The 19908-nt window shown below is 42.0% G+C and overlaps 2 protein-coding genes across 2 annotated transcripts in view; one reads left to right on the plus strand and one right to left on the minus strand.

Annotated features, from left to right (window-relative positions):
• The window catches only part of GFM1 (G elongation factor mitochondrial 1), a 42801-nt gene that overhangs the window by 11015 nt on the left and 11878 nt on the right, over window positions 1-19908 (minus strand). The window contains exons 7-13 of the mRNA XM_063132043.1: window positions 17063-17217; window positions 15308-15392; window positions 14950-15087; window positions 13510-13611; window positions 11567-11623; window positions 10977-11114; window positions 10404-10486 (exon numbers count right to left, since the gene is read on the minus strand). Of these exons, the coding sequence (XP_062988113.1) occupies window positions 10404-10486; window positions 10977-11114; window positions 11567-11623; window positions 13510-13611; window positions 14950-15087; window positions 15308-15392; window positions 17063-17217 (758 nt within the window). The remainder of the gene's footprint in view (window positions 1-10403; window positions 10487-10976; window positions 11115-11566; window positions 11624-13509; window positions 13612-14949; window positions 15088-15307; window positions 15393-17062; window positions 17218-19908) is intronic.
• On the plus strand, window positions 621-10375 carry LXN (latexin). The gene is made up of 6 exons (XM_063132051.1): window positions 621-764; window positions 2088-2150; window positions 2986-3163; window positions 6037-6173; window positions 7975-8037; window positions 10153-10375. The coding sequence occupies exons 1-6, from the start codon at window positions 636-638 to the stop codon at window positions 10249-10251; spliced, it is 669 nt and encodes a 222-aa protein (XP_062988121.1). The 5' UTR covers window positions 621-635; the 3' UTR covers window positions 10252-10375.

The following is a 19908-nucleotide window of genomic DNA, read 5'->3' on the forward strand; positions in this document are numbered from 1 at the left end:
AACACCCGGTGGGCAGCAGGTTGGGGAAGGAGGTACTAAAGCATTTGGAAAGAAAGTTTCCAGGAACACATGCCAACGAACAATACCAATTGCTTTCCGTGAGACATTGGTTCCAAACAAACATACTTAGGATCTGGGTGGCCCTCTCGAAAGGAGCCAAACCGCTTTGGCTGCATCCCACGCAGACTTCCTTGGGAACACGACCCAATCAACTCTCCGGGGGAAAAAAACCATGCCCAGAACCCTTCTGGAGTCCACGCGTTGGATATTTAGTTGGAACGGTGACCGAGTGAGACCTTTCCAACCAGTGTCCCCCTGCAAGGGCCACTCTCCCTCCTCGACCCAGGGGAGCGCATGCCCCAGCGGCGCCCTCCACAGTAGGAGCCTGAGCCTTCCCCTCCCAGATGCGCTTCCTCGGCGAGCAGATGTTGCGCCTTTGCGCCCCAGCAGCCTCCGCTCTGCTCGCTCTCCTCCTCCTTCCTGCTTCGCTCTCGGCCGCGGCGGCACAAGCGCCCCTATTGAGCACGGCGGCGGCTGCCACCGCCCCGGCCCAGCCCAGCCCGGCCGACCTTTCCGCCTTGCCTGGGAGAAGCGAGCAGCGCCGCGGCCTCTCCCAGCAGCCCACAGCCGGCCCTATGGAGATCCCGCCGTCCCATTACCCGGCCACCAGAGCCGCCGGGGTGGTGGAGAACTACATCAACTACCAGCACGGCAGCCCCAACAAGATCTTCGCCGTGCGGGAAGTGCGCCAAGCCAGCCGAGAGGTGAGCACCTGCCGGTGGGGCGGAGTGGGGGCGCCGCCTCAAACGACGGTGCTGCGCACGGCGGAGGCCGGGAAGTCAGCCGCTTCCCAGTAAAGCCTTCGAAGTAGCCGGGCCCGACAGACGCGACAGGAGGGCGGCTGACGCCTCGGATGCGATGGGGCGCCGGGAGGAGAGGGAAGGGGGCGGGACTCTCCCCTTCTTTATCTTGGGGCGAGAGGATCGCAACTTCCAAGAGCTGTATCCCCTAAAAGTGCTTCTGGACTAAACACTACCAGTTCAAACACCCTCCCGTGCCCACCAGCCAACGCAGAGGTGCACACGCTCACACCGCCCTCTAATCTAGGAGAGCGAGGACCACGCTCCTCCGAGAGGATGCTCTCTTTCCCAAGGCGCACAAAAAGTCTCACTTGGCCCAGAGCGATCGCCATTACTAACCACTACTAACAAAAGCAAGCCACAGGCGTTGCTCCAAAGCTTTCTCCTCCTCCTCCTCCGCCCCCCCCCCTTTGCCAGGCTTGCCACGTGGTCCTCAAGCTAAGCCAAAAGTGCACAGTCCTGATCTGGTCTGCAGAATCATCTACTACTTCAACCCAGTACATGTGGATTGCCCCAAACCCATCCTGCTACAGGTTTTGTGCCTGCTATTCTCCTTCCAGGCGTCCCCATGGTTTCCCTGCCTGTCATCTTGTTCAGTTACAAGCAGGAGGAAAATGGCACCGCAACATTGTATTTGAAAGGGGGGAAATATAAATGAATGGTTGATTGTTGCAATTGTTTGCTCGGCACAAATAAAGAGTTAATCCAAAACAGAACAGACCTGATTCCACTCTACAAAGTTGCAGCCAATACAGAAAACGCCTTAAACACATCTGGCATGGCAAATAAGAGTCAAATTACTTCCAATTGCTTCCTAGGCAAGTTGTGATTGGCCATGTTGTCTAGAGCTGATGGAAGTTGAAATACAAAACATTTGGAGGGCATCTGGTGGGGGAAGGCTGGTCTACATGATCACTATCCATATCCCTGCTGTCACATCCACAAAAGTTATCAAAGTGGGGTTCGAAGAAGAAGCTGCTCCCTGCTTTAAACATTGGGGCACAGTCTAGCTAAAGTTAAGCTTCATTGATTTCAACAGGAAAGAGTTAAACAAATGTGTAACTCTCCTGCTGAAATCAATCAGACTTGAGTGTGCTTTACTCAGGACTGCTTTTGATGCCTTCCGGGAGCTCCAGATTTCCTGTTTTCAATACTGAGTCCATACAAATACAGAATAACACCATATTGTTAGGAAAGTAAGTAATATAATTCTCTTTTTTATTTCAGGACATTCCAGGTGTTGGACATAAATACCGTCTGAAGTTTACAATGGAAGAAACCCTGCAGAAAGTAAGTTCTGGTTCTTTTTTTATTATTATTATTGTCAGTCAGGATTCTGGTTGCTTGTGTATTTCCTGAATAGAATCTTTTCAGTTATAATCCACATGGAAACCACCCCATAACAAAGCAAAGGTTGACTCTAAAGAAAGTACACAAACACATACTTGGCTTTCTATTAATAGCCCTCCAAGCATCCTGATCCTAAAGACATTTATTATATTGCAGGGAACATGCCCTGCTACATAGAAGATTAGTGGGGCGATCAGCCCCTGCTCTGTGTAAATCCTTGCAGAGCTTTGGATCATTATATGGAAGTTAAGAGCTGAAGAAAATCTGACGGAGTGTTGCTGGTTATGTTTACCACTTGATGACTGATGTATATGAATTGGCTGTTTAAGACAAAAGTTTCATAACCTCATGTGTCAGTTCCAAGTCTTCAAAAGCATAAGAAATCAAGTGATGTACATATTTACTGTTAAGCAGATACATTTAGGATCTGCATGAAAGCAACTTATTTTTTTAACAAAAACATTCCTTACTGTCAGTAATTTACATTTTCAAACAGAGTATAGTTTAATCCTATTTTTAAAAACAGAAAAAAGAAGGGGGGAGAATGTCTGTGGCATTTCCCTGGAACCAAAAGCCACCTACAATTATACTGAGAAACGATTTGGGGGTAAGGAAGGTGCATGGATCGTCTAACAGTAAGAATGGCTTCGTTCTACCTTGTTCAGGTAGAAACAGGCTTATAGTAAAACAGAAATGAAGCAAAATATGTTTCTTATCAGAAAACGCCAGCATTCTATACTGATGTTTTAACTTTTTCCAATTATTCCTGCAACAGGGCAGTCCTGTGAATTGCACAGCTGAGATTCTTTATCATCATGGTGACCCACATGTTGCTCCGGAAGTGCATTATACAGTGGAAGGGGAGTTTGGGACAAATACAGAGCAAGCCGATAACAAATTTTACAACAGAATCAAGAATCTGCCAGAACCGTTAGAGGCACAAAATATTCCAGGTTAAAAAAAGGATTTCTGTGACTTTATTTATTAATGTCTACTAAAGCTGAATCTGCTACAAGCGTAACCTTCCTCCTAACAGAAGTGCTCTTTTTCAGCATTCTAACCAGCTATTCCCCCAAGCAAAGCATTCCTTTCCAAAGATACTGTGGCTACTGAGCATGCTCAGAACTCATTGGACTATGTGTTTGCCCCCCATTAAGTGGTCTTTGTACGAAAAAGACTTGTTTCCCAAGCATGCTGATATCTTCCCTCTTGTTTTTCAGTGGTCCCATTTTTTACTCCATTTCAATTAGCACTCACCATCTGAAATTGTTATTAGAGGGACTCCTTGCTTGAACACAAGTTGGCAGCTTTCTTTTAAGCTAGGGATAGATAAGGTTTCTTCAGTTGGAGGATGCAGTGGACTATAATGATATTTATGTGTTTATAAATTACCCTACCCTTTCAGTTTGACTTATAAATTCAAAGTATTAATTAAAACAATATAAACAACGGAGTACAACCAGCCTGCGGCAGAGGCAAAGGCTTGCACAGAAAACCTTGGTGGGACAGCCTTAATGTTGGATGTCTCTGCTTTAGACCAGCTACAATTAGTTATTAGCTCAGCAATATACTAGCTGAATATAAACCTGACACTTGCTAGATTATTCATTTATTGTATCAGATTTACAAGTAAGTTTTTGAAAACACAGTTCATCATTTAACTGGGTGGCTTGAGATGACTGTGCAAGCTGTTCATCCAAAAGAAATTGTAATGTGCCTGGGCAAGTATCAAGCTACACAGGACTGTTTTATAATCCCACCTGTACCTGTTGCGAAAAATTTCGCAACCAAGTGTGTGCAACTTATGATTAAGTAACTTCATTAATCAACTGTTTTACCCAAACTTGAGATTTCACAACTTCATATTTAATTTGTATCAAAACTGATATACAAATTAGTATAAACTTTAACAATTAATTGTGAAGCTGTCCATTTATTTTCAGGGGTGCAATTATTTTTTTGCAAACCTAGGCATCGGCAACTTTAACATGAGACCCTCCCAAACTCAATCGGATAATATTTAGGGGTCAAAACGGAGTGAACAAAGATTCGTGCTTCATTATTTTAATATATAGATTATATAAAATGAACAACAGAATCTTGTGGCACTTAAGAGTAAAAGAATAAGCTTTTGCAGACCAGCATCGAGAGTTGGAAGGAGAAAAAACACGTTAGCAGTGAATCAAAAGGAAAGGCTAATAAGGGCACAACCCTATTGGGTTGCCGCTCATTAAAAGGATGTCTGTGATTTCAGAGGCTTCCAAGTATTCAACATCCTGCCGAACTACTGCCAACCAGGTGGGAGGAGCAACGGAGGCAAGTTCCGCCTCCCTGCCATCCTTTTTGTAAGTTTTCCTCTATAGGGCCTGTGAGTCCATCTAGAGGATGCGCCCTGCCAGGGCTGGAAAGGGCACTTGATGTTTTGTATCTTGGCCTCCCCTCCCCAGCCACTGGACCCCCCCTTTTTTTCTCCTCTATGAGGTCTTACAAATCCACGTCTCTGACCTCGAAAAGCAGGTGTTGTGCTTCTGTCTGCAGCAGCTGCGAGCAGGATTGGATTTTGGAATTCCCCCTCCTGATCTTGTAGCAGTGTCTACAGTTTTAGGAGGTGGAAAACCTGAAAAATCCTATGATCCCTGGGATGTTCTCCAGGGATGATAGAATTGTAACTTGTCTATTTCTTGTAATTTATCTCCCTCTGACCTCACTGCTAACATTTTTTTTCTTCTCTTTACACCCATGTGTGTACACATTCACACCTGCCAATTCAAGATGATATTCTATGCATCTGAAGAAGTAGACTCTGGTCCACAAAAGATTGAGACATAATAAATGTGTTAGCCTTTAAAGTACCACAAGACCCTTTGTTGGTTTTGCTGTACCAGACTAACATGGCTATCCATCTGGGAAATATTACGTTTGTCAATTATCCTACACGCCCAAAACCTGAAAAATGTGGAGAACCTTTCCTTCCATTTTTAACTCAGCAAGCCTAGTTACGACATGTACATATGGAAACCAGTACATGACCTGAACATACAGTTCCAACATATGAACATAGGATTTGTGAGCTAGCATGACTATGGGTTCCTCCTACATGACTCTCAAGACAACATGATAACCAACAGTGATTTAAATAGTTGAGTTGGTTATTTAACCCACCATGAGTTATTGTGTTGTGTGGAGGGAGTTTTTTAACCAACGTTTGGTTATTTGGCTTAAATAACCAACACTGTGCAAAGTTTGCTATCTGAACCACCATTGGTTATCATGTTGTGTGGAGGGTACTGTTGGTTATTTCCTTGGCCACTGTTGGTTATTTTGTCAGCCACAGAGCAGCTAGGCAAGAGCGGTCAAAGCAGTGGCTGCTGCTCTAGTCCAGCCAGCAGGATAGATTTTCAGCCGCAATGGCTGATGGGATACTAGTGAGAGGACTGAGGGAGGAGAAAGGGTGGGGGATGAGTGAGTCATCTAAGCGTGGACTAATAGTCAACTCAATGCTGTTCCTAATCCACACCATGGTTGATTATTATCATGTTGTGTGGGGAGTACCCCCTAGATAAACAACTGTCGAGTTGATTGTTACCCCACCATAACCATGTGTTGTCCCTAACCATGCAGTTGTGATAGAGTAAAGCATGCAAATTGTACAAACTGACGCAACACACATGCACTTGCATATGTTTTACCAAACTACAAAAGCAACTATTTTTTGTAGCACAGAATTAAAATTCACATACACTGCCTAGAACTGAATTTTTTAAAAAGAAAGAAACAGATGCTAAGACTTTCACCAGTTCAATATAAATTTTGTTTCTGTTGCCAGACAGTTATGGAAATGTTTCTGCAGAAATGGAGCCTATTCAGCACTTAGCCTGGGTTGCCTGTGGTTACGTAGTATGGCAGAATTCAACAGAAGACACCTGGTACAAAATGGCACAAATTCAAAGTGTCAAGCAAGTGGTAAGTGATCTCCACTCTAAAGTGACTTCAATGAAGTGTTCTTCATAAGGCCCCATTTGGGACATAATCTTTGTGATGGCAACATGAGCTATGCATGAAGTGGCTAATAGTCTTCAAACACTGCTACTAACTGTTTTCCTCCTCCAAAAATGATGTAACCGTAAGGAACAACAGAGCAAAAGAACATTGGGTCACTCCCCCTTGAGAAACCTCATGTATGAAGTAAACTTGCCTAAAAAATAAAGAGTTATACTTGCCTAAAAAAGCCTGACAAATTGCTAGGGTAGCAAAACCAGTCACTGACTCCTGCAGCAAAACACAGTTCACATCATCAAAATAAGCCACAGTGGCTTACTTAAATTGCAGCATGTGGCAGGAACAATTTCCATAATTGCTGCTTGGGAGTGGCTTGTTGTGTTGTTTGAATCCAGGCAACGTGACTTGTTGGGGGAGGAAACAACCATCTAATAAGCTTTACAAAAGCCCATGGATTATTAGAGGATTGTTTCCCTGTCCAACAAGCCATACTGCCTGGGTTCAGATGGCACAACAAGCGACACCTGGTTGGTGATTATGGAAATTGCACCCGCATACATTGTGATTTAAATTCTGGCTTATTTTGATTGTGCAAACCAGGTCACAGATTTCCTTGCCTTGGTGAAGCACCCAAAGAATTGTTCTTGATCAGCAAGAACTAAAATGTGTTTGTTCAGGTGTTGCATTACAAGGATAAACTTCAACCTGATACAAGCCTCATAAACACTCTCCTCTCTCTATTGGGACCTTCCAATTTAAACCCTCAAGTTTTTGAGGGACCATTTAGGTGCCTTGGAAGGAACTGCACTCAAAAAACACAATACAGCCCAGTCCATTACTTTTCTCCCCAAACAGAGGATGTGCATAAAAGCTCAAGTCTCATACTGGGGTGACAGTTCTTTCTGAAAGAAACATGCTGTTCCAATATTTCTGATATGGAACACCTCTGAGTATTGTTGTGCTATATTTTTAAAACTTTCTCTTTGTTTCATTTATGGAGTTGTGAATTTGTTCAATATATTTCTGAATTCTATTCTACCTGGCCGTGTTACCTATAGTTGTTTCTGAAAAATATTGATCGTGTAAAGTATTATTATTATTATTATTTATTTATATAGCACCATCAATGTACATGGTGCTGTACAGCGTAAAAGTAATTTGTTCTTTAGAAAATCTCTTTGTTGACAATGTCACTGCTCTGGCTAATGATTAGTGTGAGGAATAAAAACCCTCTAGAGTTGAAAACAGCCATGCTAGTAGGTTTGCCCTAAATACATAATAGAACTGCACACATTACTCCCCGCAGCATGTTGTCCTTTTTGAGATCTTCAGTTCCACAGTTCTTACCAAACCCTAAAGGATCTGAGATCACAAAAATCCAGGTCACCACAGGCCAAGGAACGAGGCTCCATAGTGACTGAATGCTAAGATACAACAAGCAATGAATCAGTTCTACCCTATTAAATTGTTTATTGAAACAAGAGCAGTTTGCCTTAAGAGAATAAAGACATTTTTTAAAAACAAACAAAAATAAAGATGGCATGCAGTTGTTCGAGGAAACCAAAGATCATTTGAACTTTGAGGGTTTGCTTCCCCGATGTTATGTGGTTAAATAAAGGGAAGATGAGGAAAATAGGTTCTCTTCTGTTTATTCAGCTCTCTAGTGTTTCATGCTTGTTAAAGACATTTGAAATTAGTTAGCTATGTTTGAAAGACAGCTGTACTTCCTAATGTCAGAGTATTTCCCCCCTTTTGTTGATTTCAGAAAAGAAATGATGATTATCTTGAATTTTCCTATGTGATTTTAATCCATGATATTGTCTCCCAGGTAAGTAACAACACTGTAAACATTTAACATATAGGGGTGGGGTTTGGAGTCAAGATCCTTATCTGTAAATAGGGAAATTCTAGCGGAGTGAATACCACAAAAGGCCAGGACATACAGCTTGATGGGAGGAGAGGAGGGAGCATTCAAGAGCTGGAGGCGAGAACATAGGCTGTATTAGAGTCTCATGCCTAGTCCATGCTTACAGACAGATTACAACCCTGGTTCAAGACCAGGACCTTGGCTCCAGAGCTGTGCACAGTGGGAAGGCAGGAAAAAAAATGCAGAATGCCATATGAAGCAACCGAATTCAGCTTCCTGAGTAACTCTGTACTCATTATTTTAAAAACCCAACAGCATCAAAGCTTTGACTCCTATGGCTCCAAATCTAAGTTTGAAAGTGAGTCGGTTCACAAAAATCGTTAATGCCTGCTGCAATCTCAGAAGCCAAAGAGGGGCTGAATAACATTCCCAAGGCCAGGGAACAAACCAAAATACATCAAGCCAATTTAGTAAAAAAATTCGGAGTCATACGAAATGAGATAAACTTTGCAAATCTGTGTAAACTATAAAGGTCACAGAATTTTTGGTGCAGAATTTGAGTCACCAACTGTTGAACCTTCTATCAGCAATGTGATCTGAAGCCATCAAGAGGTGATAATATTTCACTCTCTGCAGTGAATAGCTTCACCTGCTCATTTGTGCATATTAGCCTTCTGCTAACAACACAGAAGGAGGCTGGGCTATTCTTCATTCTTTTCCAGGCCAGTTGGCCACTCTGGTTTCCCAGGTGTAGAATTATTATTGAGCAGGGGGTTGGATTCAATGGCCTTATAGGGCCCTTCCAACTGTGCTATTCTATGATTATATTTTTTTAATGTGAAGTACAGACAAACCCAACTGGACCCTTACTGGAAGTGGTTGGGATCTAAGGACCCAACTAGTAAACAGAAAGCGACATTTCCTCACCCAGTCTTTTGGACCAGCACCTCCTACACCTACATCTTCCCAGGAAATCGCTAGAGCAAATCATAAAGCACAATCTTCTTCCTAAAGGCAGGAACCTCCACAGGTTCACTTTCTCCATCAGAGGGAGGGTCTATCCATCAGAAGGAACCTTTGGATTCAACCTGTGGCACCTCCAAAATTAGCCTGAATGATGCCAAACTACACACTATAGAGAAAGAGAAATCTTAGCCAATCTGTCCACTGACAGGATTCCTTCTCCACCTCAGATATATAAATTTGTTGATCAGCCACATTACAAAAGGCATCCATGCCTATGCATGAATCACAGCTGTGAGGCTGCACTTAAATGTGCGGGAGATTCAGTTGCCACACTATAGTTCCCTGACTGAATACAGCTGGAAGTGCATCACGTAGAGTTCTTTTATAAGATGTGAGCTGGCTCAAAGCTTGTAGCAAAACCTAATCACAGACTCTTCCCAAAATAAGATTCCATTTTGCTACAACTCAACTTCATCCAAGAACCCTCACACATGCAAATGCACAGACCAGGGGAAAATCAGCCTTTTGCTGCAGATTGCCCAGCTGTTTAGAAAAAGCTTCAGGAACCAGAATACCTACATGACATGCAATGAAAATGCAACATAACGTCAGAACTATGAGGGACATCCACAGGAAGATATAAATTCTATTCTCAAGTGTATTAAGAATAAGATCCACAGAGGCTGACTTAGTGGGGTTGCTGCGTTCCTCTCTGTATTAAATACAATAGGCTACAAAAATGACGCCATCCAACTTCTTGCTGCATGGTTTACTATGTGTATTAACCATGAAGAGAACATGCTTGTATTACAGGTTTGAAAAGTCAGCCTTCAAACAACAGCGTATGACGTTACTCCACATTGTTTTAGTGAAAAGATTTTCTCCCTTTTCTATCATCCACATTCTGGACTATCCTGGTCTATAATTCACAGCACTCAATTAATATATGACTAGTAAAGAAAGACAAGGAGGAAAGAAATGTTACCTGACACAAACTTTCTAGATAAGAGCAGAATATGATTTTGCTCAATGCCCAGAGATTGAAACACAGTTCCCTGCTGATTCTAATTCTCTGATTTTTCTAACATATTTGGTGCTCTTTATCCACAGGAAATTATTCCTTGGCATATGCAAGTTCTATGGAATCCACAGCATGGAGTGAAAGTAACACGGAATAGCCGCCAGCCAAAACGTGCAGCACAGGAATAGCTGCACACCTTCAGCTCAACTCTTAAATAGCCCTTTAAAGCAACTGTATACAGCTAGAACAACGGCTAAGCAGGACCAGAAACTCCTTCAATTCCATGTATATTATGAACACCAAAGCAAATGGCCTCTGGCTTGCAAGAGAGAATACTTACGGTACAGTTGCCGCAATGCTCTCTCTAAAGGCTACTTTAGGTTTCCCGGTAACACAAGGACAACCATATTCTCTTTCCATTCGCTAGATAAAAAGAGCACAGAAAATTTATACTGATTTAAACATTATGCCAAATAGATACAGCCTAGCTAAGGAATTCAACAAATTAATCTTTAATGCTATCTACAATCCTAGGGGGGAAATGCAAGCCAAAATCTGATGCTTCAGTTGAGATTATCGTTCTAGTTAACTATAACTTCTTAAATATGTAACAGATGCCAGCCACCCCACTCCATAAGCAGAACGGTTTTTTGAGTAATGTTTTTGTCCAGATCCTGTAATTGTGAAAGAAAAATCATGTGCCCCCCCAAAAACATTATGCATTATGATTGCAAGAAATTACTAACATAGATCCCCGTCAGGAGCTGGACAAGTATAGTGTAATTTATATCATCCAAATAATCACATATGGAACCAATGAGTACAGCTAAGCTCTAACATGCTGAATTAAAGAAATTGTTTTGTCAGGTAAGACTTAGCAACACAATTCCACCGATGCAGTCTTGACACTCACCTGAGCATAGATTTCCAGATGTAGTTCTCCCATTCCGGAAACAATGGTTTCTTTGCTCTCTGTGTCAAAATGGACTCGGAAGGTGGGATCTTCCCTTGTGAAACGGTTAATGCCTTTTGAAAACTTATCCAAATCATTCTAGAGGGAGAAAAATTCGCAAAGGTAAACCAATGCTTTCTCAACCATTTAGTAACTAACAGTCCAAACGGCTGAGTTTCCAGCAAAACTCAGCAACATGTTGAGCAGTCTCCATGACGTGCAGGCTGTCCATGAGACATACTGACTTCAGAGCATCACAAACTGAGAATGTCTCAGTCAGGGAGTTGACATTAGTAAGAACATGATTGGAATTGATCACATAAACTCACATTGCTTGCTAAGGCCACAAGCCTATCAAAACTTTGTAGTAGAACGAGGGCAGTTTCCACACCAGAAGATGTGGTTTAGTTTCTTCTGAATAGAAGTAGCAAGTCAACCAAGCCCTTGCATTTTTTCCTCCAAAAAAACCCAATCACTTCACAACATTTCTTCCAAACTATAGAAATAATTTCCTACTGAACTACCCCCACCCCACAAACTCACACACACACCTTGTTGGATGGCTTCATTGCTACTGAAATGACGGGATCAGGGACGTGAATCGATTCCTATAAAACATAAAAGAGAATCAGTACAAAAAACATTCATATAAAACTGTTGAAGATTGGAAGAATAATGTCCACAAGCTCCCTTGTCTCTTTCACTTCCCATGATTTAGAACTTTCAGGATTTGTTAAATCATAGTTTCCCCATTACAGGATCAGATCCTGGTTGGTAACTTGGTGTGTAGTCCGAGATTTAAACCACTGTTTTTCAGTTTGAAGATAATGGGAAATAAATCCAAGAATTACTGCATTCTGGCACACAAAAAGAGAAAGTGGCTGTGTTCAGACAACACGATGGTCAACAGTGGGGTAATAATTAACTCAACAGTTGTTTATCTAAGGTGTACTCCCCACACAACATGATAATCAACCATGGTGTGGATTAGGATCAGCATTGAGTTGACTATTATTCCACACTGAGTTGACTCACTCATCCCCCACCCTCTCTCCTCCCTCAGTCCTCCCACTAGTATCCCATCAGCCATTGCTGCCAAAAATCTATCCAGCCTGCTGGACTAGAGCGGCAGCCACCGCTTTGACCCCTCTTGCCTTGCGACTCTGTGGCTGATGAAATAACCAACAGCAGCCGAGGAAACAACCAACAGTACCCTCCACACAACACGATAACCAATGGTGATTCAAATAGCCAACTCTACACAATGCTGGTTATTTCGGCCAAAAAGTCAACCGTTGGTTAAAAACCTCCCTCCACACAACACAATAACACATGGTGGGTTAAATAACCAATCATCGACTATTTAAACCAGCGTTAGTATCGTGTTGTCTGAACCTAGTCAATATGTGAGCACAGTGCTTGATTTATTTGATTGGGATTGATGTGTCGGACTTGGCCGTTACTCTTCAAAGAAAGGCTGGATGGTGTTTATGTTGTAGACAAATATAAGGCTGCTTCATATACTAGGTTCTTGAGACATCTACCTAAAAATGTAAGGTGTGAATGCAGCATCTTTTTATGATAGAGGTATGCTTGTTGGGGAGCTGGGATTAGTTGTGACACTCTGATAAGTGTACATAGGCTCTGTGGAAAACCTAGTTTGTTTAGCAGTGAATATGCACAGTCTCCTGGCTATTTGTGGACAATACAAACAAAATATTTCCATTACTGTCAAGTATGAGTGAATTCACCTCACCTAGGGCATGTTCAGACCATACTTTACTTCTAACACTTTATCTAGGGGTGGGGGTCGGGGAGACATGCGGAGCAAGCCTTAGACTTACTCAGAACCCTTTCCAACTTTCCTCACTACAGAAAAAAATTAAACCAGGCTCAGGGGAAACCTGTGTTCAAACACATGTGGAATCTCCCTGGTTCATTCATTCACATTCCACAGTTAGTTGGGTGGGGAGAAGAGAGCTCTTAAGCCCGCTTTTAGTCCCTGCTCTCTAAACAGCCCCAAGTCCGAAACCCAATAGAATACTGGAGTTTAATTATCTCCTAAAATAGGCTATCCAAATATTTTCCTTTCAGAAAATATCAGAATAAAGTTTTATGCCTAATAGAATCTAAAAGATTTTCAATAAGAAAAGAAAACACATAGGTATTCCTTACATTGTACATTTATGATCATGCTCTTTCATCCCACCAATTGTAGAATTTTTATTAGTATAAGCATATATATTGTTATGCTTCAGGTTTTAAAAAGTTTGTAGCAGCTATAAAAAAAACATTCCAAAAATAAAAACTTCTTTAAAAAATATTTAAAAAATTAAGTTCCTTTTGTAAAGATGGCATTTACATTGATGAGGAAAATCAATATCGAGCTTTTTGTAATTAAATGTATAGAAGCTACAATAGTTGAGCAATGGAGAAACTATGTAGAGAAGCTATGTAAAGAAAGCTACAATAGTTCAGCTATGGAGAAACTTACCATGGAAAGGTCAGTGCTAGATTTATCTGTGAATGTATCCCCGCTAGCACAGTCAATGCCAAATAATGCACAGATATCTCCTGCGTAAACTTGTTCCACATCCTAGCACAACAAATAGTATTTTAGGTACTTTTTACAGCATTAGGCAAGAGTCAGTATTCAAAGAAATGGCAAGGGAGATCTAATATTGTGACTTCAAGTGAAACCCACTTGCACGCTTACTGAACAGAAGCTGGTAATCATTCCATTAGAGTGTAAGGTATCCTACATATATACTATACATTATATAGCCTATCCTTGATTGCTGGACAAAAGGGGGTCACCCAAAGAAGTATAAAGGATACATACAGTTCAATAGTTTTAGAGAATGTACATATAACTTAGAAAAGAAAATTATATTTTTAGATCTCCCAGCACGGCTGTATAAAGGGAAATTGGCCCAGCCTTTCTCAAATCTGGTCACCAGTGCAGTTTTTATAGGCAAAAACATTTTAAAATGAAATGGGAGGGAGCAGATAGTGCAGAATAGGTTAAACAGCAGAATGTTAAAATGTTAAAGCTCTCTGAGCCATGGTTGACAACCTGTCTTAAAAAAAGAGGGACATATTTTGAATGGGGCAGCCTTTGTTAGAAGTTTTAAAGCTGAAGCTGGATAAACCAGTTATCAAGGATACTGTGGATTTCCTGCATTGGCAGGGGGTTGATCTTTGAGGATGGCCCATCAACAATGACTCCTCCTACTGGATCATACTATTCCTACTCAGCATGAAAAGCAGTTAATACACTCATTCCATTCCAAGTTACAGGCAAAGGGCGCTTATTCCCTGTACTGTGTGAATAGGGGCTGTAGCTCAGTGTGACATGCTTGGCATGCAGAAGGTCCCCAGTTCAACCCCTGGCTTCTCCAGGTAGGGCAAGGAAAGAACCCTTCCTGATACCCTGGAGAGCTGCTGCCAGTCAGTGTCGACAATACTGGGCTAAATGGACCAATGGTCTGAGTCAGCATAAGGCAGCTTCCTATGTTCTGAATCTTCTTTGCCTACCCATCAGAAGGAGTGAAATGCTAACAGAACTTGGGTCACTGTCGGCTTACAGACCCCTCTGCCAGTGTCTTGACTCATATGGAAGAAAGCAGCCAAAGAGAGGCGTTTTCAGGATTAAGGGCTAAACTTGGGACAAGAGGGTCTCCAGTTGTTTAATATTATACTACAGATTAGGACAAGAAATGAAATTTTAGGTATAATTACCTGGAAATAAAATCCCACTGTGCATGCAAGGAACTTAAAACACTTACAATCTCATTTGACTAGAAACACCTTTGTTCGGATACAGTTGCTTTGCTACAAACTGTATAAGAATGTCTTAGTTTGTAACTTCTCTTTTAGCTAAAACGGACTTCACTTGCAGTCAAAATGCCTCATGGATTATACTCAAACTCACCTCCATCACGTCTGCGTGCAGGCGGACAAGTCTCTGCACCCGCACCCTTTTCCTAGTCCTGGTGTTGTAGATGTTATCACTTTTCTTTAACATCCCCTGATAAACGCGAATGTAAGTGAGCTGTCCAAAACGTCCAGCCTGCAAGTAGCAAAAGAACAGCAGCTTGTGTATCATTGGAGACAAAAAAAGAAGTAGAGATGCCAAGAGACAAATCAGTGTAAAATGTATCCCAAGTTGTATGATAAATGATCGCTACTAATGTCCTGGGTTGTGATGGAAACAATGCCTCTTGATTAATTAGAAATCTTTGTTGTTGTTGTTGAAGAAGGAGGAGGAGGAGGAGGAGGAATCATCCTACCTCAAGTTTAAATGCCAGGCCCAAAAAAGGCAGGGAATTGTCTCTGACAGAACCCATCAATATTTTGGATTTTTCCTGAGAATTCCTAAAACGAAACAAAAAAATAATAGTTTAAATTACAACATTGTAACAGTGTTGATCAACCTGCTTTTGTTGTAGAGTTCTATTTCTGTCTAGTCTAGTGAGGATTCTCAACAGGCACTGAAAGCCTATGGGAGATACAGAATTCTCAGTTAGGCCCTGTGCATCTTACAGTATCTGATCCTGTGGAGACAGCCAACTGTGTTTTAAGAGAGCTGAAGTGGTATAGGACAGAGGCATTGTTGTCACTGGGTATATTCCCATTTCTTTTATCCCTGTATCACCTCTGATCAAGCAAGAGTTTACAGGGTTTTAAAATATTATAAAAATCTGTAAAGCTTGTTTATTAGAGGTGACAGTGGGATGAAAGGTCTCATCCATCTCCAGCAATCCAGCTGTCATACAGACTTCATGCTTTTAATTAATTAATTGTTACAAGCAATTATCCAAAGTTTTAACTGCAGGTGAACATTTGCTGCCTGATTAATCATTGGGGGTGATAATAATCAAAGTTCCAATGCTTTTCATAGGTCCCCCACCTACACATGCATCCACCAGCTGAGGAGACGAGTTCATACATTCAGCAAAGAGAGCTTTATCCTATGAAAGCTTGTGCCACAAAAAGTTTTTCTAAAGGTACTATAGGAATCTCTGTGGCTTTTAGTTCAACTGACTAACAAATCTATCCCTCTGGAACTGGTTACTAATGCACAATCTTCCACTCTACAACAAGTTTGATGAAAAAGTGGCTTTTCTTTCCAGTTTGTATCCACAGCTAGCATGAAGTAGTTTATAGTATTCAGTTGAGCTTTCTGAGTGAAACTAACATAGCTTTCTTTTTAAGAGCTTCCACAGACACCTGAAGGTAACATAACTCTGCAGAATCAAAGCCAACAACATATCTTAGTTCTGCATCCCCCATGATACCAAAAGGTCTTGTATTAATTTTTAAACTATCTTGCTCTAGTGGGTCAGTTCACATGTAATGACAGCCCATGGGTTTACTTAGCAATCCATGAGCAGCTCCTTCATAGGCTCAAGAGTGTAATGTCCAAACCCAGACTACTGGGTTGTTTAGGGGCTACATAACTCAGCGGTTAACCCCACAAGTCATAGATTAACCACTGGGTTGTTTAGGCCCTAAACAACCCAATGGTCTGGGTTTGAATGTCATGCTCAACAATCTATTAAAGAGCCATCCATGCGTTGCTGAGTAAATGTGTAAGTGGTGGGCACGCCACAGACAATGTATCAACTCTCTCCTGCTCATGCACGACAGCCCATGGGTTGTTAAGCCCATGGGCTGCCGTTACATGTAAACCCGGCCAGTATGTTAATGCAATAGGGAGAAATATGTATTCCCAAATTTGATGAAAAAGGAAGTGCTGAAGATGAATACCAACAGAATATAGAGTAAGCAGAATTCTTATGCTATGCAGATGTAACTGGCATTAAATTCAAGCTTACTCCCAAGTAAGCTTATGTAAGGCAGTAGTTCACATCCTAGAAGAAAGCATATTGTATTAGGCTTGTTGGCCTTTAATCTCCAAGAAACAGTAATATAGGATAGTTTTTCATTAAGGTATTAGTTTCATTAGTCATAGTTTTCCATTTTAGAAAACAAGCTCTGTATAAACTGGATGTCCTCTGCCCACTTTTACTCTTAGTACTCACTCCTGGTTGAGAAGAGCATAGTTCTGCACTTCTGATGGGTTTGGGAGGTATTCTAGAACAGCATCCAACAGAGGTTGCACACCTTTGTTCTTCAGAGCACTTCCAACCAGCACAGGTGTGAAGGATTTACTGAGGATTGTTCTTCTGATTGCAAGCTAGGGAGAAACAGAGCACTTACGCTTTAATGGTTGTTATTAAGAGCATTCTGCATTCAAGAATTATAGGGTAGTCACTCCACCAGATGAAAGACATGATAAGAAAAATAATGTTTGTAACTACAGAGATAGACTTGTTGCTTCGTTTTTCAACGTGGAAAAACGTCGCAATGGCTTTCAAACAGGACACTTGTTCAGTTCTCCCCTAAATGTGTTTTCTCGAAGTATCTCAAGAGGTGGCTAAAATTCATTCAGAAAAAACAAACTCTCTACAGCAGCCTTCTCCAGCCTGGTGCCCTCCAGGTGTACTGGACTACAACTCCCAGCTTTCCATGCTGGTTGGGGGATGCGGGGAGTTTTAGTCCAACATATCTGGGGGGGGGGGACACCAGGATGGAGAAAGCTGCTGTACAGTAATCTTCACATCTAATTAGTGCAAATGTCATGGGAGTGCAAGACAAAAACCTGTTTCAATGGCATCACGGACTATTTTACTAGACACCTGAGAAGCCACGTGTCAAAAGAAAACCTCACTATGCATGAGTACTGAGTTGCTGCAAGTAGAACTGGGGTTTGTGGACGTGGAACAAGCTGAAGGTAGACTATAACTGGTAGGCTACTCCTCTCAATATTCCTCAGCTCCAACTATCGTGGCACTAAACAAAGTGGGGCTGAGGAATATTGAGAGGAGTAGCACAGAATTCTTTCAAAATAAGCTTGACATCACCATGTTATAGCACAGTGGGCAAAGCTACACCTAGAACTGTAACAGTGCGGCAGCCATAGTTTCGCCCCCATCCCATCCCTGTCAGGACGACACTGGACCTGTGGGGCAGCCATGCCTGACTCCAGACCTGGGGGTAGGGTGGGGATGTTTTCTAGCTCAGGCTCTGTGAGGCCGAGGCTTGAACCAGTAGAGGAAGCTGTAGTGCAGCAAACAGGCAAAGGCAGAAGGCTGAAAACCTACTATTGATACCAGACCTAGCCAACTCCAAAGCTTCCTTCTGCCCATCAACCACAGGGGGCAATGCTGCTCATCTGTGTTCCTATGTTGGATAAAGGCTTTGAGTCCACGTTAACTTGCCATACCAGGTCCTTAAGCCCTCAAAATCTGAAGTTCCCAGTGTAAGTCCTCAAGTTCCAGATATTCTCCTCCTCCCAAGCAAAGAGGATACAGCGTGTCATAGCTGGATGGGAGGCAAGATTAGCCACCCTGACTGGAAAGACCCCTGCAGCTTCCCCCTCCCTTTTTACTCTTTATTTCTGCAGAATACTTTTTTTCTCTGCCTTCTGCAGCTGTGGCCCATCAGTCAGGCTTTCACCTCAGCTATAATGTTTTGGTATCAGGAAACAGGGTGTTTATATAAGTACTTGATGCCTAATGAGCATTGGCTCCTAAAACCATGACCTTCATGAGAAAGATCCAACATGTTTTCCATGAAAAATCAGTTTAAGCCAAACATGGCTGCCTGCCACAGGGTAGAAATCCATCACTGGGGACAAATTAGCACAAACAAACTTGCCTTTTGCCCTTTCCACAGCCATTAAATAATTTGTAATTAATTAGCTTCCAGAAGGTACTGGAGGAGACAAGGCCACTTAGAGCGAGAAAATGTGTTTTCACAACCCACCGTTGTATGTGCCAGAAAAGACAACGGAGAGCTGAATTTAAGATGTATCTTTCATCTCATAAGTCGAGAAACATAGAACGAACTGAATACTATACTATGCTTCTTTCCAAGACTCAGGCTAAAATCATGCACATGTTTACTTGGAAGTAAGAGTGTAAACATAAGAAGTACCCTGCTGGTTTTGAAAGATCTAGCTAGCCAACCAACCAGGTTCCCGCTGTGGCCAGACAGATGCCTTTGGAAATCTTACAATAATGGCATCAAAGCAACAGGTTACCTTCTTGTTAGTTGGCTAACATTATATGCACCTGAACACAGAAATTCTATTAGGTCACATGACCCACAAGTGTAGACAAGTGGAACCTGTAACAAAATGCTGCTATGTATCCCCAGCCCCTAAGAGGAATACTCTTGTTGAGGGCTCAAGCCAGGCTAAAACAACAGCCATGAGGCCAGAAGGCAGAGAGAAAGAAAAAGGGACATCTTTTTCTTTCCTGTCCCTGCAGCCTTCCCCTGCTGAGCTAAGTGTTTCAGGTAACAGGTGTTGTGAAAGAACTCTGCCTGCGATCATGTAGAGCCACAGCTAGTCTGAGCTGACAATCATCTGGACAAATAGGCCGTGTTCAGAAAACACCTTGAACCATGGCTTTAACCACGGTGAAAAAGGCCTTTTGCTTTATTCACCATGGTTAAAGCCATGGTTTAAGGTGTCTTCTGAACACAGTCTCACATGGCATAAGGCAGCTAATGTTAGAAGGCTGCTTATTTTATATACAGAGGTTAGTAGCTGGGTGATCGTGATTCTGGAGACAGGGGAAAATGTGTCCTTTTTCATTTGCCTTCTCCTGAAACAACCCTATATTGTACAGGGAAGACAGTCAATTAACTCCACAACACATATTCCCTCAACCCGGACGACTCCCTTCAATACAATAAGCAATTACACCCCCAGTACCTGCACTCAACTGACACCTCAACATTCTGTAAAGAGTGGAAGTCCACATATACTTCTCAGGCCATTTGAGTGGCTTTTTAAAAAAATTCTTTTCATTCAGAAATG

The sequence above is a fragment of the Elgaria multicarinata genome, chromosome 8 (genome assembly GCF_023053635.1).
Source record: "Elgaria multicarinata webbii isolate HBS135686 ecotype San Diego chromosome 8, rElgMul1.1.pri, whole genome shotgun sequence".
Lineage (NCBI taxonomy): Eukaryota > Metazoa > Chordata > Lepidosauria > Squamata > Anguidae > Elgaria > Elgaria multicarinata.

What these genes read in the sequence shown, in the direction of transcription:
- LXN (XM_063132051.1), top strand. Translation starts at nt 636, where the DNA reads ATGGAGATCCCGCCGTCCCATTACCCGGCCACCAGAGCCGCCGGGGTG. An exon ending in TGCGCCAAGCCAGCCGAGAG is followed by an intron (nt 765 to 2,087) that starts GTGAGCACCTGC and finishes TTTTTATTTCAG; the next exon opens with GACATTCCAGGTGTTGGACA. An exon ending in TTCAAAGTGTCAAGCAAGTG is followed by an intron (nt 6,174 to 7,974) that starts GTAAGTGATCTC and finishes TGTTGATTTCAG; the next exon opens with AAAAGAAATGATGATTATCT.